The sequence below is a fragment of the Ranitomeya variabilis genome, chromosome 4 (assembly GCF_051348905.1).
Source record: "Ranitomeya variabilis isolate aRanVar5 chromosome 4, aRanVar5.hap1, whole genome shotgun sequence".
NCBI classification, from domain to species: domain Eukaryota; kingdom Metazoa; phylum Chordata; class Amphibia; order Anura; family Dendrobatidae; genus Ranitomeya; species Ranitomeya variabilis.
This window is the reverse complement of record NC_135235.1, coordinates 578,713,653-578,736,345: the sequence shown is the minus strand read 5'-3', so window position 1 is coordinate 578,736,345 and position 22,693 is coordinate 578,713,653. Positions and strand designations below refer to the sequence as shown.

The 22,693-nt window shown below is 41.6% G+C and overlaps 1 protein-coding gene across 2 annotated transcripts in view; it reads left to right on the top strand.

The window, feature by feature from the left end:
- MYT1 (myelin transcription factor 1) overlaps nucleotides 1–22,693 on the top strand; it is a 91,676-nt gene that overhangs the window by 47,648 nt on the left and 21,335 nt on the right. Inside the window, exons 3-17 of one of the 2 annotated variants that reach the window (XM_077252953.1) lie at nucleotides 1,831–1,882; nucleotides 3,938–3,971; nucleotides 5,397–5,459; nucleotides 5,591–5,847; nucleotides 7,419–8,249; nucleotides 11,051–11,185; nucleotides 12,021–12,111; nucleotides 12,203–12,313; nucleotides 14,934–15,148; nucleotides 17,440–17,645; nucleotides 17,920–18,189; nucleotides 19,248–19,402; nucleotides 20,080–20,181; nucleotides 22,071–22,133; nucleotides 22,249–22,317. In XM_077252953.1, the coding sequence (XP_077109068.1) occupies nucleotides 1,831–1,882; nucleotides 3,938–3,971; nucleotides 5,397–5,459; nucleotides 5,591–5,847; nucleotides 7,419–8,249; nucleotides 11,051–11,185; nucleotides 12,021–12,111; nucleotides 12,203–12,313; nucleotides 14,934–15,148; nucleotides 17,440–17,645; nucleotides 17,920–18,189; nucleotides 19,248–19,402; nucleotides 20,080–20,181; nucleotides 22,071–22,133; nucleotides 22,249–22,317 (2,654 nt within the window). The remainder of the gene's footprint in view (nucleotides 1–1,830; nucleotides 1,883–3,937; nucleotides 3,972–5,396; nucleotides 5,460–5,590; nucleotides 5,848–7,418; nucleotides 8,250–11,050; nucleotides 11,186–12,020; nucleotides 12,112–12,202; nucleotides 12,314–14,933; nucleotides 15,149–17,439; nucleotides 17,646–17,919; nucleotides 18,190–19,247; nucleotides 19,403–20,079; nucleotides 20,182–22,070; nucleotides 22,134–22,248; nucleotides 22,318–22,693) is intronic. The other variant, XM_077252954.1, reaches the window with a different exon arrangement.

Sequence of the window (22,693 nt, the reverse complement as noted above, 5' to 3'; positions counted from 1 at the left end):
GTATTTGTACGGTGATAAATACTGAAGTGGTGACGTGTTTCTATTATACTTTCCCTCTGATTGTTCCACTCCTGGTTTTGGCTACAAATACTGAGGTAAAATGCTGACCAAATACTGAGGTAAAATACTGACCAAATACTGAATGTGTGAAGAGTCAGTCATGTCACATATCTAAGGCTCCTCATAGTCATTACAAGAAGTCCATTAGTATATCCTGGGCATGACCAAACAACAGCAAAATGAGGCCAACACTTTCCGCTACCACTACACCCCACTATTCCTGGATAGGAGGGTCAAGCAGTTTTCACCCTATCTTTCCTTGCACTGAAGAATGGCATTGCATGAAAGGGGTATTCTGGACTAAGCAAGATATTACGAATCCATTGATATTTGGTAACTATTAGATGGAACGCATCCCACCGCTGAGATTGAGTGTAAGGACTCACTCACACTGCCGTATATTCTCTCAAACTCTATCAAGAGTTTGATCCACGTATCACCTTAGTGTGATCCGATTCTTTCACATGAGAGAATCGCAGCACAGGTATGGAGAAGATGGAGAACATAATATTTCCATGTTCTCCATTGTCTGTGTCCGCATAAATCGGACTGCACACAGATGAAATCCGAGTGCAGTCCAATGTTTTGCACGTACCTGTAAACTTGTATGGGTCCGTGTGATCCTATTATTGCATTCACTCGCAGCATACTGCAATTGTTTTCTCATGCTGAATTGGCATGAGAAAAAAAATTGCAGATCTGCACTGACACCTTAGTATAACATTAGGCAGAGTTCTATCTGATAAAACATCGGATTGCACTCAGCCGTGTTATACGCCAGTGTGTGCGAGGCCTAAAAATGAGGGATGTGTTCTTCCATTCGCCACTGGCTCAAAACTGTGGACAGGAGGAGATGAATGTAGAGGCAGGTAACAAATGTGCTCGAATATCCTTGTCAGTGCCATTGACTTCGATGGAGCAGTAGGTCACAATTAGAGGAGACTGCAAGGCACAAGTCCAACATTCTGGCAAAAAGTGAGGGTCCTAGCATCGATATCCACGGCTTTATTATAATTATCACCTAAGGAGTGGAAAGGTGAAAACATGCTTACACTCCAATACCCCTGTCACTAGTTTTTGCTACCCCATTTGGGAGCAGCATAAGGTAGAGACAGAGAAACGGATTCCAGTGATGTGTCACTTATTGGGCAGCTTGCAGCAGTTTTGAAAAAATAATTGTTTTCTCTGCTGCAGACCAATAGTTCTCTGAATGCCGAGCTCTGCATAACCCTACCCACACCACTGATTGGCAGCTTTCTGCCTATGCACAGTGACAGCTGCCAATCAGTGGTGGGGGCGGGGTTATACAGAGCTCATGAATATGGAGGACTACATGGCTTCAGGTTTAGTAGTCCTCTAGTAGTAATATATTGCTGATAGCACAATGATTTTTTCAAAACTACAGCAATCAGCCCAGTAAGTGACACATCGCTGGAACCAGGGTCTCTGTCTCTACATCATGCTGCTCTCGTATTAGATGGAAAAAACCTTATGACAGATTCCCTTTAACCCCAGCTTCTCACAATTGTGGTTGCTATGCCTATGGAAATTGAGATATCCCCACTACTTATGGGGAAGTGGAATAGTTAAACCTTGCGCTCTTGCCTTAATACATTGGCAGCTGCATCACATGTCGACCGCGCAGCCCTTTGTATGGCATCATGATTCCCTGAGCGCTATCTGTGACAAATGACTGCAGAACATAATAGATATTACCGTTCAGTATTACACGGGTTCTTTACCATTGCCTTGAAATGTCTTTTCCTTCAGATGAATGTAGAAAATGATGACAAAAGGACCCGCACGCGATCCAAAATCCGAGGTAAGATCTTGCCCCCTCCTCGTTCCATTATCTCCATGACATCACACACCAGCGGGTTCATTCACAAAATGCGCCAACGCTAATTCATAATTAACATTATCTACGTGAACTTTAGAAAGCTCTTAATTACTTACAAATGTACAGAGTGGAGGCAGCTGAGAGAGCAGTGGAGGAGAGGGGTCTCTGGGGGCCGGCGCTGACAGCGTAACTAGTGTGAGATATAGGGACACACAAATGCTGCCGCTGTGAGAAGAACACAGAGATCAGATCTGCTGGAATCTCATCAAGGAGGCAGGAAGGCAACTACATTGTTACCGGGGTATCAAAGCCTCAGGTAGTCTTCATATGTCATCAAGACGGAGGAAAATGGATGGCATTGTTTCTTTCTTGTTAGAATTCTGTCTCTGGAGAGCATCTATTGGGGAAACCTCTAACCTTCTCATAACCTTTTGGGGCCACGTTAGTTTTGGCATATTGTATATTACAAATTTAGAGTATACAAAACCACCTTCAATGGAGTGTTCACATGATTGATCTTCCGCCATCCGGCTTCATGCTTCCTGGAGGACGGTACCTTCGCGAAGATTAATATTTCTCATGAAGATTGATATTTCAGACCAGCAGCGTGGTCACTCCGAAGGCCAGAATCGTACGTCCTTCAGGGGGTAGCTTTGCCTCTGTACCATCGGAGGTGCACAGGGTGAAAGACTCGGGCAGGACCAAGTTTTCCAGAAAGTTTTCCAGCACAAGCGTTAAAGCAAAGAACTTCAAGTGCACTCTTCTTGCCTAAGATGCCGGCCGCCTCTGATTTATATATGTGTATCGGCTCAGCACAAATCACTGGTTCTCCTGTTGAGTCTCGGAGGTGTGCCGGAAAAATCAAAACCTAAGTCTGGTATTAGGTAACATGAAGTTTCAATAAAACAATGAAAAACTGGAATCCTGCACTCGGCATCGAAGAATCAATTACAAATTTAACCTACCTTTATTCCATCATATTAAAAAAATATAGTTAGCAAGGCCGGAAAAAGACATTTGTCCATCCAGTTCAGCCTATATTTGTCCATCCAGTTCAGCCTATATTCCTTCAGAATAATTCCCCAGATCTACATCCTTCTAAGGAACCTAATAACTGTAGGATACAATATTGTTACACTCCAGGAAGACATTCAGGCCTCTCTTGAACCCCTCGACTGAATTCGCCATCACCTATCATCGTGTAAGGAGAAAGTATATTTAAAAATAACAGGATATCCTGTAAAAAGTCATTCCGAAGCGTTCTGAACCTATATTATATCCTAGGCTGGAAACCTGGGCAATAGGCAGCAAACTATAGAATTAAAAATACCTCTCAATTTCCACTTACAGATGCCATTCTGTGCACGGTGTAGGTGGCCGGATAGACGTATGGTGCATTGTGGTTGCCCCTCCTGCTGAGACCCTGCATAGAGACCCTACAGATTGTACATGGGTGCTCCACAGAATATGCTCACCTCAATAATGTCAAGTTAGAGCTGCGTCACCTTCTTAGATAAGAAAAAACCCTTGTACAGCTCCATCATTCACTAGCACCAAAGTAAGGTAGGACACAAGTAAACCACATGCTTCCATACGTTACCAGCTGATTACAAATCTATTGATGCAAAGACCAATATTGATTAAGTGCAGGACAGGAAAAAGTAATCAAAATAATGAATAACTTTTATTGCAAAAATGATTAAAAATTAAAAAAAGTTTATGATGGTAATTGTCCCAACGCAGAGAAGACAATTGACACACGTTGGTTGGTGAACCAATGAAACAAAAAGCTGGAAGTAATAATCCAACTAGAAGAGATGAGAGAAAACGTAATCAATTCACAATGGAAATAAGAATGGCATGCCAGGGGAAATTGTACTGAAGTGAAAAGTCGATCAATATAAGAACATAATAGTCGGCAGCCTTGCAGCCAAGAGGACGGGCTCACCCACTACACACACCCGACGCGCGTTTCACCAATGCTCCATTGATGAATATAACCACCTCACTCCTTTTTTATCTTTGATCTGTCTTCAGGTATTCCAGTCGAGATTGTCGGACAGGAAGTGAGGTAAGTCCTAAAAACCTGAATTACATCCTCTTCCAAGTCCAGTTCTATTCCCTACAGCTACACAAGCCAAGTGTAAGGTTTCCAGCTGTAACCGTCCATTCTCATCTTGCTTTGTAATGAATTGTCTTTGGGCCATGAAGGTTTTGCAATCATGGTAACTTCATGGCGGCTTTAAATGATAAAATGTAGCGCAATGAAAAATTGCACAATTAGGCAACGTAATTATTATCAGGGTTTGTAGTTCTCATCTTCCTCTTCCATACAGCTACATTTAGACTTCAGTGAATCTGTAGCCTCTGTTCTCATAAATATGAGTTCAGACGGTAATTGGCAGCCTCCACTGTGTTGCCAACATGTGCACTTAAAGATAAAATTATATATTAGCAAGGAGAGGGGGTTTTTTTTGTGTTTTTTTTTTATAGCCATAATGTCCCTGCTTCTCACACGTACTGCCCATACTCCCATCGCAAGCAATTATCCCGCTCCGTTTACAGTCTATCATAATGAACTGCCCGGTGTGATTGATATCTGTGGTCTTGCAAATACTGATGCCATTTGATTATGCCGAGACGTTGAGGCTCTTAGCTACAATGACACCACACCGCGGCTTTGCCATCGTAGATCAGAACCACGGGCAGCACGGATGGCACTACGCATTGTCACGTACATCATTTTGCTGTACTCTTCACACTTTGATATTAAGTAGCCATACGTAAGAGTTAGAAAGAAAAAGTGGTTCCAGCGCTTGATAAAATGTTATTGGAAAAAATAAAAAACTAGATTCCATATTAATCCCAGAAAAAGAACACTACGTGTTTCGAACGCACGCTGGCATCCTTTGTCTGATCCATGATGCCTATAAACCCAATATAGGTACAGATATGGATAACATAATATATTTGACCTCCTATTAGTTCAGCCTTGGTTTATAGGTGTCATGGACTATATTATAATTCAGCTCAAAAGACGTCGGAGTGCGTTCGAAACGCGTAGTTTATCAGGAGCTGGAACCACTTTTTCTTTTGGGTTTTTTCAGTTTGGTCAAAACTGAGTCCCGTGTCCTGTGGTGATCTGGCAGAAACCTTCCATTTATCTAGTTACATAATCTCCACGTCTTGGACCTCTGGGCTCCGGCTGTCATCCTCAGACCTGTGTCACCACCGTTCCATAAAGGTTTCCTTCCTCGGAGTTACTGTAGAAAGTAAAGGAGCCTTACTCTGTGCCGTGCACATACACATCTTTAATTAAGCATACGCTATAAAACTATAATGAAGCACTCAATTAATTAAGGGAGGTGAAGTGTTTCATTAGGTATGAAGCACTTGGAGGCCAGGTTATGTGGTTCATCATCCGAGTGAGATGAGCAGAAATTGAGGAACAAGCAGCAGGCGATATTGTAATAGTGGTTTTCTCTCTCATTTAAAGCTGTCCCACCCCAGGCTGTATTGGCTCAGGACACATCAGTGGAAAGTATGCAAGACACAGAAGGTAATTTCTGGTGAAATCCTTGAATGTTCTTCTTGCAGACATTAAGTCTCCATCACTGCTCTTCCATTAGGCGGAGAGGTCGGTGAATATAAATTATGGAGAATTTTACATTTCCTGTTGTCTTTTTACAGTTTACAAAACTGCCCATTGGCTCGTAAGCGCAAGGTGCAAGATACAGAGACCGAACACCCAGCATCGAAGAGGAAGTCACATCCTCTGAAACTGGCTCTGGATGAGGGCTACAATATGGACAGTGATGGTAGCGAGGACACTGAGATCATAGATGAGGAGTCTGGCTCTGAGGACTCTGATGGGACATTGGTGGAGACCGAAGAAGAATCTGAAAACCCTGAAACAAAAGAGTCTCCAAGCCCAGAACCTAGAGAAGGTATTTATTCCCCACCTAATAAGAATATGGAGGCATATTATCCATAAGTGGATTCAGTGCTACATAAGTTTTCACCCCACCCATTTCCTTATACCAGATATCCTATTATAAGCCCCTAGATAAGTGTTCTCTTTTATTGAATTTATCATGACCAAAAGTAAAACATATTTTGAAAGAAAAAAAAGTAAAAAAATATTACTGCAGAATGAGGATTTTTTGGTGATTTATTGTTAAATTTTAATGTAAAAATTTAACGTGAATCTGTCACCAGTTTTTTCCCATATAAAATCCTAAGCTCTCACGTGCAATGCGGTTCCCAGTCCCTTCTGCAGATCACAAAAAAGACCTTTTATTATACTCACAGACAGCACAGTCCGATCCGATGGATGTCGCTGCTCTTCATCCGGTGGTTCTCCCTTCTTGTGATGCCGCCCTCCTTCTTGCTTCGTGTGGATGACGCGTCCTACGTTATCCACAGTGTCCTCCATCGAGCACCTGTGCTGACGTACTTATCTCTGCAACTCAAAAAAGATAGCCACCCCCATAAGCATGTACAGAAAATAGAATTTAAAAATTTGCAATAAAAAAATCATATAAAATAAATAAAGAAAATAAAAGAACAAAAAAGTCTTAAAAAGGGGAATTTTAGTATCTGACATTATTGGTAAAAAAGTGATACATTTGGGATTTCATGCTACCTTGTAGTCACTAATCTTTGACAGTGCTAATCATGATTTAATTCCAGTTAAAGAGTAACTAAATGTTTAGCAATTTTTTTTTAGATTTGAATGCCCTCTTAATTGCAAGCAAAATAGTGGGGATTTGGGTCCTGAGTTTACACTTATCACTCAAAAAAACCTATCTGGGGTTGTGCAGTTCCAGTCTGAATGCGCATACTGAGCAGACCACCAATTCAATAGAAAGCATAAGCGATCTATCCATGCTTTATATTGAATCCGTACTCTGAAATGTGTGTTTACTCAAACTGAAGCTGTGCACCCCTATAACCTGAGCTGTGCACCTCTCAGTGGGAGAGTGGAGGGGGGTTGGAGGAATCTTAGGGGGTCTCAAGTCTTGAACCCCCACCATTCTGCTTACAATTAAAAGGGCACAGAAATATCAAAAAAAGTGATAAAGGCTTAGTTACTCTTTAAAGGGAAATGGTCACTCGATTCAGGTTGACCAAACCATGGGCAGCATGAATAGCAGCCGAGCTGCGCAATTGCAGCCAAGTATGTTTTTCTCTGAAGTGCTCCAGGGTTTAATTAAAAAAAAACATAGTCTGAAATTCCGCATCTCGCACTGCTCCAGTTGATTGACAGGTTTCTTCCATGTGTGTACATAAGGAGAGACCTGTCAATCACCAGGAAGGGGAGGTGAGAATCTGGCCAGTGATTGCATCGGACTTATCTCATCTCTCCTGGTGGTCCCCAGCCGAACATTCAACAGCATGCTTTGAGTGGCGGGTTTCTTTTAAACTTTCTAACAGTATAATTATATGTATTTCACAGAAACGCTAGGCAGAAAGACGATAAACTTTTTTTTTTCTGCTTCTCTTTCTTTGCTTGCAGCTGAAACCTCTCCTGCTAAAACATCTTATGAAGAACTTCCAACAAGCGACGAGACCCCTACAAAAGCCACATACAGCAGTTATCAAGAAATCATTGCCAATTCTCTATTAAACTTGGGCCAAATAGCAAAACAAACATTGGTTTCAGAGGGACATTTACCAGAAAGTGAACTGGATACTCCTAAACCAAGCTCTGGTTTAGTACAGATAGTTCAACCCGAAGTAGAGGAAGCAGCGGTGGAAGAAGTGTGCGACAAGGAGATCATCATACAGACAGAAGATGCTGAAGAAGTCATTGAAGTCACCAGTGAGCCCAGCAGCGAGTCTTGTCTTGAACCCCGAGATGACTTACATTGTGATGAGACTTGCAAGAAGGACATGGATGATGAAGATGACGATGAAGAGGATGATGACGACGTTGATGACGATGATGAAGATGATGATGACCTGGATGATGATGAAGAAGCAGAAGAACACTCTTCTGAAATGATGAGCCAAGATGCCCCCCACGCTTCTCAGGACTCCCCAAAAATCCACTGTGAAGGACAATTTAGCCCCAAACCAGAATATTCAGTCATTGTGGAGGTCAGGTCAGATGATGATAAGGATGATGATAGCCATTCTCAAAAATCGGCTGTAACAGATGAATCGGAAATGTACGACATGATGACGCGGGGAAACCTTGGCCTTCTAGAACAAGCGATCGCTCTGAAGGCTGAACAAGTGAAAGTCGTCCGGGAACAGAGCAGGACCACACCAGACACCATCAAGAATTACCAAACTGAAGAGAAGCAGAATCGGTCGATAGACACAATGAGAAAAAGCTTTTACGGTAAATTTGTTTTATTTCGTGTAACGGTGAAAACATTTTTATTTACCCAGAATGCATAATTCCCATTTGATGTAGGTCTAACAAATAGGATCCACTGCAAATATTTCTAGATAGAATAATATTTGGAATTGAGAGTCCTCAGTGGTTGATACCTTTTAATGGCTAACTGTAAAGATGGTATCAAATTGCAAGCTTTCGAGAAAAATGTTTGGCCACAGGTAGATCCAAACATTTTTGTATGCTGATCATAGCACCATGGACCTGAAATTAATTGTATTGAAAGGTGACTTCAAATCTCAGAGAGACAGGAGAATCTGGGATTAAACTTATGACAACCTTTGACACACAGTGCAGGAATGAATGTGTCGCATGGATTTATGTTTTTTTACATCAATTAAAGAATTTGCACTTCAGACCTTATGGGGCATCATAACAGAGACCCCAATCAGAGGACAATAAAACATTCACTCCTTACCTATGAACTGTTCCAATATTTATGGACACAACTGTTTATCACTTATCACTCTCCCATGACAGTTCTGTGCTGTGTTGTGTTGTGTATAAATATGTGATTCTTCAGCATTTGTTTTAGTCTTTGCCTGATGAAGAGACCTGTGTAGTCTCGAAAGCTTGCAATTTGTTACCATCTTTTCAGTTAGCCATTAAAAGGTATCAACCACTGAGGACTCTCAATTCTAAACATTATTCTATCTACTGGCTAACACGGTACCAAGATATATATCTTTCCTTTTCTAGATAGGACGCAGGTTTGGAAATGGAAACCGTAAGGTTTACTCCAGCTAGTTGTGACAACTTCTGAGCTTCGCGATCATGAAAAAGACAGTAGTTGTCACTACATTAAGATGAATATGAGGTGAAAATCATGAACCGTTTAGAAAAATGTAAAATTGCTGCAAGTATAAAGAAAGAAAGCTGAAGCGGAAACTATGTTTTTTGGCTTAAGAAACTTAAATCTTGCAATGAATATCAAATTCGGTCTAGAAAGTATGTAAAATTATAATTGAACGTTTTACTCCAAGCGGAACAGCTTGGAAACAACACTGCAAAAAAATATGTCCTAGAAAATCATGTTTCCTATCTGTAGATGTTAACACATTTTGCAAAAAAGGAAAAAAAAAATGTACATTGCGTATTTCTGCAGATTGAAGTTCATTATGCCGTTGCCAAGGGTGATAAGCAAAATTTTCTGCTTCATAAGCAATTTACAAGCTAGTTCTCCCTCTCCGCTTCCTCTCCTTTATCCAACTGAAAGCTTTAAGAATATGACTCTCCCAGCAGTGTTGCCACAGTGTAAAATAATCTCTTTGTGGCCGTCTGCTGGTTTACCGGAAACAGATTAGCCAAACGTGAAAGGGAAAACGATCTCACCCATTGATTCCCTGTGTCATTTTCAGCTTTGTCCTGACATTTTTTTTCTATATCTCAGTGCAGCAAATTTAGTATTTGGCTCCGTGTCAGAAGGTGGGAGAGGGGAGATTTGCTGAAACAAAAGGAATATAAGTTTTTTAAATAAAAAAGGTCTCAAATTATTTTATCAGTAAGATCTCAGCCACGGAAGGGAAAGTCATAAAGAACTTTTAACTTTTTCCTTCACCTTAATGTGGAGTTCGGGAAAAACAAAAAGGAAATGATTTATATTCATGTTCATTAAAAGTAGTAGAATGTATAGTAGAAACACTTAGCCCTCCATCAGTACATTAAAAGCAATCTGTCACCAGGATTTGCCGTTTAATCTGAGAGCAGCAAGATGCAGAGGCAGAGACCCTGATTCCAACTGTGTATCATTTACTAGGCTATTTCAATAAAATCAGTGTTTTATCAGCAGGAGATTGTTACTACATGACTAGGTGCCTCGCGCCTCCTGGTCCAGCCACAGACCGTATACACAGATTATCAGCAGGAGATTGTCACTACATGACTAGGTGACTAGGTGCCTCGCGCCTCCAGGTCCAGCCACAGACCGTATACACAGATTATCAGCAGGAGATTGTCACTACATGACTAGGTGACTAGGTGCCTCGCGCCTCCTGGTCCAGCCACAGAATGCTGTCAATCAGGAGTGTGGGTGGGATTACACAGGGCTCAGCATTCTGAGCACTGCTAAATCTGCAGCAGAGAAAACTGCAATTTTATCAGAACTGCTGCAACCAGTAACTAAGTGACACATCACGGGAATCAAGATCTCTGTCCCTAAATCATAATGCTGTCATAGCAGATTTCATAGCAAATACCTGCTGACAGATTCCCTATAAATGGAGCAGTAACATACATGCATTTAATTCAAAAAGTAAAATAAGATTGACTGGTGTTTGTCCTAGCGATTATACCACAATATTATTCATAAAAAAGCAGGTAAAGACATTAAAAAAACTACAGCACGATATAATGTACGTGTGGATATTTAGAAGAATGAAAAAACTGTAAACAGCTGCTTGGATGATCCAGGACAAAAAAAAAAAGAAATGTTTTTATATGGACTAATTTCCCAGGCGCACTGGGAATAGGCAGTTTGTGCATTTCTAGTCACAGAGCACGTTGAGAAGTTGTGGTGACAGATGGCTAATTCATATATAGATTTGGTTTATTTGCTGTTTTATATACAAAGACCGTATAATCTTTCACCCGTCAAGCTGTCTGATCCTGACCCAACAGTCAGCAGCAAGACCCAAAATGTATCTAGAAACAGCATTCAAGTGGCAGAGCTGGGGGAGGTTTCTAACAATAAAGGGAATAGTCCAGAATTGGAGTAATCATTTATGAATTGTTGTTTCTATTATAAGATGCAGCAAGACCTGAAAAAAGAGAGATTAAATGTCCAACGCCTGGCTGTGATGGTACCGGACATGTAACGGGACTATACCCTCATCACAGAAGCCTCTCAGGATGCCCACACAAGGACAGGATCCCTCCGGAGAGTAAGACACATCATTGTTTTCCTAAATCCCATGGCTGTCTGTTTTGTGGTCTAGTTCATAGAACTATAGAATGTTAGAGTTGGAAGGGACCGCCAGGGTCATTGTGTCCAACCTCTGCTCAATGCAGGATTCACTAAACCATCTCATACATATGTCTGTCCAGCCTCTGTTTGAAGACTTCCATCGAAGGAGAACTCGCCACCTCTCATGCAGCCTGTTCCACCCACTGATCACCTTCACTCTCAAAAAGTTTTTTCTGATATCTTATCTGTATCTTCTCCCTTTCAGTTTCATTCCATTGCTTCTCGTTTACATGTGCAAATGTGAATACGGGTGATCCCTCTACACTGTGACATCCCTTCAGATATTTGTAGACAGCTATTAAGTCCCCTCTTCCACAATCTGCACAGGATCCGTCATTTCAACATTTTGATGGATCCTGTGCAGATTTGGGAGACAGAAATGTGAAAGTAGCCTTAGCCGTCTTTTTTGCAAGCTAAACATTCCCAGATCCTTTAACCGTTCCTCATAGAGCATACTTTGCAGTCCACTCACCATCCCGGTAGCTCATCTCTGAACTTGCTCCAGTTCTACTTTCCCCCTTCTCCTCATTGTTTTCTCCTTTTGAAGCAATGTTATTTGTATGGAAAGCTAAGATAGTGAAGAAAGGCAGTGACAACTCTATGGACACGTTTCTGACTTATTAAGTGGTTGTCACATCCCAAGCACAATTCCCTTTATAGAGGATAGTATAGAAGAAATAATTTATGATCATGATTAATCACAATCAATTTATCTTGAATAAATAGTTAATCTTATTATTTCATTTTAACAGTTCTGGCCATGCACGAGAATGTACTCAAGTGTCCAACGCCTGGCTGCACAGGACAGGGCCACGTGAACAGCAATAGGAACACACATAGGAGGTACTGGACCATCGTTAGCGGCTCGGAAATACATTCTCATTATGAAACTTATCATTTAAGTTTACTCTTTTTTTTGGATTGGTTTGTGTAGTTTATCTGGATGCCCCATTGCTGCAGCTGAAAAATTGGCCAGATCCCATGAGAAGCAGCAACAGCCTGGAGATCTCACCAAAAATAACACAAACTCAGACAGGATACTCAGGTAAGACCAGACATCGCATGGGTTCTGATGGGGCATCCCAATGTGCATGTCAAGAAGCCACACAAAATGTTTGTTGGTTTTATCTTTAACTTTCCCTTTGAAAATTGTTTGGAGTAGCTGAGATGTCACTGAGATGTTACATGTTACCAAGAGAAGTAAAGCTGGGCATATACATTGGCTGTTGGTCAAACGATGCTTCGGCTAATCTTTCGGCCAACATAAATATCAAATAACTCTCACATATACAGGAGCACTCTGTTGCCCAAGTACTCCTGTGTTTTCTATGAGAAAGAAGCTGACTGACTTGGTGGCCGGCACCTCATCTTCAGGATAGCAATGCGATCAGCGGATCCAAATCAGCTATGCGCAATTGACATCTCTCCCGACCAGACATTAGACTGTCAGCTGAACCCATCGAAATCTGCGAGCTCAGCAGACATTATTCTACTGTGTATTGAGGCCTCAAGACAGAAACCACAATCCCTGCTCTGGAGATATAGGAAGGTTACAAGAGGCTGCAATGGAGCTTCCTTCCTTGTATAAGCATATTCAGAAAAGAAAAAAAGTGTTTTGTATATATATATATATATACTGTATATATATATACACACACACACCGGTACATATATACAGTGATGAGCAAAGGGGTTATAATGTTTTGAACTTTTAACTTTCAGGCTCCATACCTCACAAACCACTGCTGCTTAAATGGTGTGACTTCCATCATTTTATAGAGAATCATCTTGGCTATCTCATACGTAAATTTGACTTCCAACTATTTAGCATGTCATTAGTTATGCAGATTCCCAGTTACCATTTTGCTGCTGGTGGTGGAAAAATATTTTTCTTCCTCAATACTACAAAATACAACCTGTTCTCACATTCCCTAATAGCTCAGTGAGTTATTCGGTTGATTCCCAAGTGAAAGATCTTTGGTTAGAATCGAGGAGCAGCCATGAAGATGATTTCCCAAGGAAAGAAAGACAGCATCATCCAGCTCATCAATAGCGGCCTCTTGGCCAAGAAAATTGCCAAACTGTATCATATGAGCGCCATGACAGTTGGAAGAATAGAAAATGAAGGCATCCATCCACTCAGAAGCCAAAAGGTCCAGGCAAAATATCAACAAGTCGGCTCATCCCAAGGTCTATCAGTTCTGGCGTGACAAACACGGCAGTGGTGGTGGCTCGTATGCTTCATACTAGTGAGATCACAGACATCGATGCAAGCACCGTGCAACGACATTACACAAAGTCTGGAATGGTGACCCAAAAAAAGGTGAAAAAGCCTCAACTTCAATATTCTCATAAGAAGCATCAGTTCGAGTTTGAAAACAAGAACGAAAAGTGGACATTTAAAGATTTGAAACAGGTGATTTGGAGAGATGACATGAAAGTCAATAGGCTAAAGTCTGATAGGTGCAAATGGGTCTGAAAGAAACAAGGGAAAAAGGGGCTAACAAAAGAAATTGAAGGAAATGTCAAGTTTGGTGGAGGAAGTCTGATGATATGGGGGTGTTTCACAGCCAAAGGCACTGGATACTTGATCAGGATCGATGGTGGTCTCAATGCTGAGCTATATGTGAGTATACCACAAGACGAGTTACTTCATACACTCAAGTACTATGGGTATGAAAAGGACGACATAGTGTTCTAACAGGACAACAACACGAAGCATACGTCGAGATTGGCGAAGAAATGGTTCAATGACAATGAAGTAGCGGTGCTGGAGTGGCCCCCACAGTCCCCAGACCTCAACCCAATCACACACTTGATGGTAGAGTTGAACAAAAAGTTGTATACATACCCAAGTGAGTCAAATACTGTAGTATGCACCAACTTTGGTAATGTGTAGAAGAAACCTGAGATCAAATTTCGGTCGACACATGTTTGAATCTGATCAAGAAGAATTCAGGCAGCGTTGAAAGCCAAAATAATAAAAATGTAAATTTAGATCTTTAGGAGCAAAACAGTAGCAATGCAGTGACGTGACCAGAATCTGCAGAACTAATCATATGCTAAATAGTTGCAAGTCAAATTTAAGTTATGAAACAGCCAAGATGATTGTCTATAAAATGATTAGTCTCAAGTTCAAAGCAGTAGTGGATAATGAGACATGCAGCCTGAAAGTCAAAAGTACAAAACATTGTTACCCATATGCTCTTCACTTTTACCTGGCTTTTATGTCTAACGGGAGAGACTAATGTATTGTTGTATTCATGGGGCGACTCAACTTTTGAGTCACAACTGTGCCTATAAACATTTAAAGGCCGTGATACATTTTAGACTGAAGATAGCCGAGCCCATGTTTGCAGGACCAGACGAAAGTCTAATATGTATGGAGGCCTTCTGACTCTGTGCGACAGATGATGTCGGGGTAGAGAAAGATCCGGCCAGTTGAATTTCAGTGGCTCAACATTTTGCTCTCCCTAAGATGTGCCGGTGCCAGAGGAGTCTGACAGAGTCTCTCTCATGGAGGACACAGAAGAGATCGGTCTAGCCAGGCATTCCTGAGTATAGAAGAGAAACAGTTATGTAATGTTTATGGAGCTTGTCATACCTCTGCTATATTTATAATCCTCTAACCTGCATTCCAATCACTGATTATACTCTATTCCTAGGCCCATGTGCTTTGTGAAGCAGCTGGAGATTCCCCAGTATGGCAGCTATAGGCCTAACATGGTTCCTGCAACGCCAAGAGCCAATTTAGCCAAGGAACTGGAGAAATACTCCAAGGTTACCTTTGATTATGCAAGTTTTGATGCTCAGGTTTTCGGCAAACGCTTGCTTGCCCCAAAGATTCAGACAAGCGAAACCTCACCCAAAGCCTTTAAATGTAAGTATGGGTCATCATATTGTACACCGGCAACACGTTATATGGTGAGATATAGGCAGATTGACTGTTCGGAAATTATATGTGTCAGCACAAACACATATATACAATATACACACACATTGGAAGCAGTGAAGTAGCGTTTATGGCAGCGAGGAAAAAAAAGATGACTCAAGGACTTATATTTGCTGGGAAAATGTAGTTTAGTAATAAGTTTATATCAAAGATTAAAAAGGGAATGAAATGTTGGAAGCTCCATTTAGGGGGGACGTGGTAAAACGCTGTAATCTGCAATCAGGATCTCTTGCTAGAGCTCAGCAAAGAATATGAGGAGGTTTAGGAAAACTGCTTGTAGATCTCAGTAGCCTCGAGAGGGCTTTCCCTCATAACTAATCCTACTTTCCAAGATCCTTGTGTAATCCTGACACAGCTGCTCAGTAAAAAAAAAAAAATGTTCATGCTTCAGAGATGACTCCACTATAGCAGCACAATGGGACTTACTTCTTTATTGCTGAACCCACGCGGCACACAGAATGATGACGTTGGCTACAGGCCAAATTGGAGAAGTGGCGCTGACAGCTTGGGTTAGGACTGACGGAAAAGTCATTTATTTCACAGCAAAAATAATTCTCCCGCTGAATAAGATCGCCTCATTTGCAATATTTGCAGAGCATTTTTCTGGGTAATTGTACTGACAAAATAAATTCCTGCAAAGCAGCGAGGACGACGAACCGTCCCGGCACCGCTCTTCTCCTCTAATTCACTGCCTGAAAATCCATCTGAGCTGGAAAGATTTATTAAATGTAAAACTTCTTGGAGGAGGTGGAAGCAAATTGGAGATGAATCTTCCCACTGGTTAAATTTCCCAGAGGAGATTTAAAGTAGATGCGTAGCAGCCGAGGTAGCTCATAATGCAATTCATTAGGTATTTGTAGGAGTTTCTTAGCGGAGGATATATTATATTTAGTGAACTGGTTCATGGAGTAGAATTTAATGCAAAAAAAATAAAATTGCACTTTTCTGAGCGAGGGGAAAGCAGTGCAGGCGGGCCTGGATCACATAGTCGTTATGTAATTAATTTATCTTTAAAGGGCAAATGATGCTATAAAACGAGATAAATACTTAAAGGGTTTGGACACTTTTGATGTGCAAAAAAAAGATTTTTACATATGGTAGTGGTTACATTTAATTAGTTTTTTTTTGCAATCTTCATTACTTCATTTCAGACCCCATGCTATGCCGTTTACAGCCTGATCCTAGCTTCAGAATCTTGTATTTGGGAGCGTCTCTCTCAGTAAAGTAGGCTGGAGGGCTGCTGTCTTCATTAGCACAACTTCTATATTATTTCCTCTTCATTTGCTTTTCTCCTTATCTAAAGAGTGTTTTCTACTTCCTCCCCTGCCCAGATAGTGATAATCTACAGCAGAGGTGTCAAACTGCATTCCTCGAGGGCCGCCAACAGGTCATGTTTTCAGGATTTCCTTAGCATTCCACAAGGTGCTGGAATCATTCTATGCAGGTGATTAAATTATCACCTGTGCAATACAAGGAAATCCTGAAAACATGACCTGTTGGCGGCCCTCGAGGAATGCAGTTTGACACCTCTGATCTACAGTATGTATAACCCCCTCTACCTCCATGCTGCTATCTCTAACACTGAAAGAAGAAAGCGCGGAGCTGAACCAGAAGCGCTGACCAATTAGTAACTTTTACTCACATTACTCACACATTTACAATGCAGCAGCAGAATGGTAGCATTTTTTTTTTAATGAAGACTATTTAGAAAGTTGAATAAATGGGTTGTCCGGTGACGATAACTTATCATGTTAATTTATAGACCCATAAGGGTCCAACTCCTGGGTCCCACAATAATCAGCAGAATGTGTCTTGTTATCCCCCAACAGAATGGAGTGACATTGCCACACCCAAACACCTCTCCATCCATTCCTTTTGAGACTTTTTAGCGCTGTGCTCAGCTTTTTCCGGTAACCCCATAACGAATTTATGGAGCTAGGGTCAGCCACGCTCATTGCTGCTCAATAAAAGTGTCCAATTCTGCTTAACACGTCGGACCCCAAAAGATCTATCCAGCAGACAGGTGATGACTTATTTCCACCTATCAATTCCTTGATGTGTGCATTTAGGAAGCAAATGGGAAAGAAATTGTGCAGAAAAGTGTACAAAGTTTTCAAAGAAGTTGGACACCCCTTTCTGCAAGTTAACTTGCCCTTGGCTCTTTGTTTTTGACTGTTCCCTATGCTTTCTAATATTGTAACTTGTCTATTCTTTCACAGCTAAACCATTTCCAAAGGCCTCATCCCCAAGTCACAGTCCATCCAGCAGCTATGTTAAAAGCACTTCATCTTCTTCCTCTGGCTTTGATTACACCCATGATGCCGAGGCTGCACACATGGCAGCAACGGCCATCTTGAATCTTTCCACTCGGTGCTGGGAGATGCCGGAGAATCTCAGTACAAAGCAGCAGGACCTGCCATGTAAAGTGAGTACCTGCTTTATCATTTGATTTACCTGGCTTTGACGTCATGTAAATTGCTCAAACTCATCAATCTGAAGCTACGATTTACATTTTGTCTTTGAAGATTTTGTGCATATCCAGCATTATTTCATAAGGTCCACAAAACTAGTTTGTGGGGATCTTACACTTTCAAAAGTTCATCTACTGAAATCGTTCTTCCATATTGTTTACATCTTCATTAACAACTGTTGTGTGTGAAAACTAACACAATGTCTTCCGCCCTCGTCTGTGCTTGCAGTCTATGGACATCGAAGTAGATGAAAATGGCACTTTGGACTTGAGTATGAACAAACATCGGAAAAGGGAGAACACATTCCCCAGCAGCAGCAGTTGCAGCAGTAGTCCAAGCATGAAGTCTCCAGACCAGTCCCAACGCCAAAATTGCACCAGTGCCACAAGTAGCACTATGACCTCACCCCAGTCCAGCCAGACTTCTCGGCAAGATGATTGGGATGGACCCATTGACTATACCAAGCCAAATCGCCAACGTGAAGAGGAGCCTGAAGAAGTAAGTTGTTGGTGGACAACGAGACTAAAGATTGTCTAAAGATGGCGGTACACCTCCAATAGCTTTCAGCCAAACACTCATTTCACCGACTTCTTCATACACATGCATGCACAGTTTGGTTGAGCATAATAATAAGGACAAAGAAGTTAGTCTCCAGCACACACCTCTGATGACCAGATCTCTCGCTCTCAAAATTAAAAGGATTAAGTGTTGAAATACTTCTTTTTCTTTGACATCATCTGTCAGGGAAAGTCTGGAGGCCTCCATGTACATGGCTGGTCCCCCCAATAATCTGTTTGGACACTTTTAGACTAACGATGCAGAGATAATCTTGCTTGTGGCTTTCTAAAGGTCCTGACAATCTTAAGTGAGTTTTACTGGAAGAGAAAAATATTATACAATTTGTGAATAGTATAAAAGCAAAATGTAATCCTCTCCATGTTGTCTTTCCCCATGCCATGTCTCACTGCATAGTGTGTCTCTCTGCACAGCGTGTCTTTCTTTTTAAAGCGTGTCTCTTCCTATAGTGCAGTGTTTCTTAACTCCAGTCCTCAAGACCCAACAATAGGTCAAGTTTTCAGGATATCCTTAGTATTGCCCAGGTGATCATTTTTTCACCTGTTCAAGCATTAATTCCATCACCTATAATATACCAATACTAAGGAAATCCTGAAAACATGACCTGTTGGTGGCTCTTGAGGACTGGAGTTGAGAAACATTGCTATAGCATGTCTCACACCATAGTGTGTCTCACTCCATAGCATGTCACGCTCCATATTGTCTATTTCCATAGCGGATCTCTCACCAGAACGTGTCTCTATAGTGTGTCTGTCACCATAGTGTGTCTATCTCCATACTGTCTTACTCCGCGACGTGTCTCTCTCCACATTGTCTCACTCCATACTGTGTCTCTCCATAGTGTCTCTCTCCATAGCGTGTTTCTCTCCATAGCGGGTCTATCTCCATAAATTCCATCCTAGGTGCCATAATATCTTTTAAGCTTTAATATGTATTCTTTAAGAATTGAAATGAAAACTAAATTCTACTTTTCTTCAAAGTCTGAACCTGCGGGAGCATCTTTTGCTTCATCAGAAGCAGACGACCAAGAGATGCAGGAGGAGAACTTTGAAGACCGTAAATACCCTGGAGACGTGACGCTCAGCAATTTCAAACTGAAGTTTCTCTCCAAGGACAGCAAGAAAGAGCTGCTGACGTAAGTAAAATGGAATATAACGTGAATTATTAACTTAGGGCAGACACAATAGCTTAGTTTGAGCGCCAGACACATTTTGGCAGGTAGGGAAATCTGTACAGTTTATGAAAGGACCCAGTTATTACATGCATTACTCTTGTTGGGACGGCAGGTAAGTGGGTGTACAGGCAACACTGGCGTTCCACTCATCCTCTAAGGTGCGCTTGTGTAACAGTTGTGTACATTAGTAGATTAGGTGACATCTAGACGCAAACTAGTTCCTGCATTTCACTGTACAGTTATATACAGTCATTGGGGCTACAGTATGATGTTTTTGCTTTCTACAATTACCATGGCAAGACACATGAGCTCCAGGCTGGAGAGTGGAGCTGACAAAATATCTCTTCTCCAGCCTCGAACCTCATAGAGGTAAGTCAGTGTCTTTGCTTCACTGAGATGCATAAAGTGTCCCCATTTTGCCCAGATGTACCCCTGTATTAAAGTGTGCTCGTTGCCTACGCACTGTGTTGGCAGTCATTTTGTGTACTGAATCAATATTTCATCCTCATTGCAATACCATGAATATTATTTCAGTCTACAAAGTCGCTGCTTCCACTCTGTGCAGACAGTGGGCACATTTTAAGTCTGGCAGAACATGGCCCTCCCATTGGACTTACTTGAAACCAATATTTTCTCAGATATTTTGCTGCACAACGGGATATTCGGCCAATTCGTGATGGGGGGTGTGCAAGTCCAAAAGGGGGCGATGGAGGAAAAAAAGCAGGAACCCTCCTGAATGAGTAAGTTCTACATTAAGCCTTCGCTTAGCATACTAAAGAAAGTAGCAATGGTGGGAATGTATCTTCAGACCAAGAGAATCGCTGGTTTTGGAAAGCTTGACGAGTATAATATTGCTCAGATAATTGTGATCCAATCTTATAGCTGTTCCTAAAGTTGGAAGAAACTTTTGATTTGTTGATACCTTCCCTAGAAATGTATAAATTGCACTACTCCTCGAAAGAGGTTTCTTGTTTGTTAGCACTTTTATAGTTCTGCTAGATTTAGGTGACGGGAGATGGAGAAAAAGAAATCTGCAAAATGAATTGAATCAGAAACATGAATATAGAAAAGGAGGGTCGTATCAGAAAAATAACATTTACAGCCCGAGCCCAATGTAGCTCAAAACTTTTTTGCATCTTTACTCCAAATTCTCAAGTGAAGGTGAAAAGCCCTAATATTGATCTAATATTAGGTTATAGGAACTCAACGCTTGGGAAAAAAATCACAAGCTTGTACTCTATAGTCTTGATGTAATGATGTAATTAAGCTATCACCTCTATCCTCACTTGGTACAATTTTATTTAAAAAGGACAATTTTGGCCGCTGTACTTCGCACTTCACACGTTTCCAGGTTTCTTTGTGGATTATTGCTGTTTCCGCCTCCAGCTTCTTTTTTTCAAGAGAATATAAATACTCATAAAAGTTTAGGACTTTACTATAATTATCCTGTAGGCATGTCATAGTCTCTGGCCTGTGTGCTCTCTCCTGAGCGACAGCAGAATTTAGAGGAACTGTTCCTAGGGACAGCCTGCTTATGGAATAGGTAGTCTGAGTTCTTATTCCTTGAACACCACCTGCCTTGCCCTCCCCCCACGAGTAGACTACAGACACCCTTACGTGTTTGTCGGTCTCGTCTTGCCCTCATGGGCCAGGCACCAGCATCCATTCTCTTCTACTCTAGTGTTGTGTACGTCTTTTATCCTGTAATTTCAGTGTCACAGTTTGGTGTGCTTGGAGAAGAGCGTGCAATGATCGAGTGGCTCTAAGTATGTAGCTCACTTTTGCAGTGATTGTGTCTGCATCTTGATTGCTAGAAAAAAAAACCCTTTGTGGGAAATTTTGGGCAAAAGAAACAAAGTGGAAGAGTACGGTTTAAGGGAAAAACAATGGATGGCAATTGACAATCAATGGTCCTTGTCGGCTATGTGACCTAGATAGATGCGTAGGAAGGTTTCAGTTACGACCAAGGAAATGATGAGATATTCCAGGCTGCTCGTATTACCCTTCTCATCTTCTGTCTTGATCTTGTACCCCTGCCCTCTAGAAAGCAGGGAAGACACGGAAGATATGAGACTAACAACCATATCTTGCAATCTCGCACTTCCATAAATAATATGGAGGTCTCGGGATCTTATTTTTTTGCCATTTGGAAAGGTATAATACATGTCCAAAATGCACTGAAATTAGAATTTTTTTGTGTGGATCCCAATTCCTATAAGATAAAAGGATCCCTTCTAGTGATGAGCGCAAGTGCTCGTTACTCAGGTTTCCCTAGGGTGCTCGGGTATGCACCGAGTATCGCGGGCGCTCCAGTGACATGTTCAAGTCTCCACGCCCGCATGTTTTGTGGTTAACAGCTGTGAAACATGGGGCCGCAGGACTGGAATATGTCACTCCAGCACCCGCGATACTCGGTGCATACCGAGGCACCTTAGGGAAACTCGGGTAACAAGCATTGCACTCATCTCTAATCACTACCAATGGAGTTGATGAGACATGTGCATTGCCAATTAAATAGACAAATGTGAAAGCAGCATCTCTGATATACGCATACATGGCACAGAACATTACATTTGTTTGCTATGACCTCCTGCGCTTTCTAGTAACATGACATTTTCTCTGCACGCAGCTGCCCTACACCGGGATGTGATGGAAGTGGACACATTACTGGAAATTATGCCTCTCACCGCAGGTTAGACTTCTCATGAATGCTCATTTTTGCTTTGGCTTGCAGGCTGTTTAGTACTATCCCGCACACCTCTTTTTTTTATTTTGGCTTATCCAGTTATCTATCTGTTCTCTTTCAGTCTTTCTGGTTGCCCTCTTGCTGACAAGAGTCTCAGAAACCTCATGGCTGCACACTCTGCTGATCTCAAGTATGTTTGCGCTGAGCTAAACTGCTACTCCTGGCTTTTCTTCTCTCCCTTCTGCTTGTCAAAATCTGCTGAGGCTGATCAAAAGCTGTAGTGGGTCATTAGAACCAGGGTGGAAAAAAAAATGTAACGAGAAGACGTTACATATTGATCACTACTAGTGTCTGTCATTTGAGCTCTAAGCAGATTTTGCTTCTTCAGGGCTAATTGCTGCACCCCTCGCCCACCCTGCTTTCCTTATTTGCTACAGAATGGATGTCAAGTGTATATTAAGCCATGCGTAAATTAATGCGAGCTAGTTCAGAGCATGTCACGTCTCACTGCCCCCGCTGGCTGCTTTTAGCACTGCACGCCTGACAATTGCATTAGAGAAGAGCTA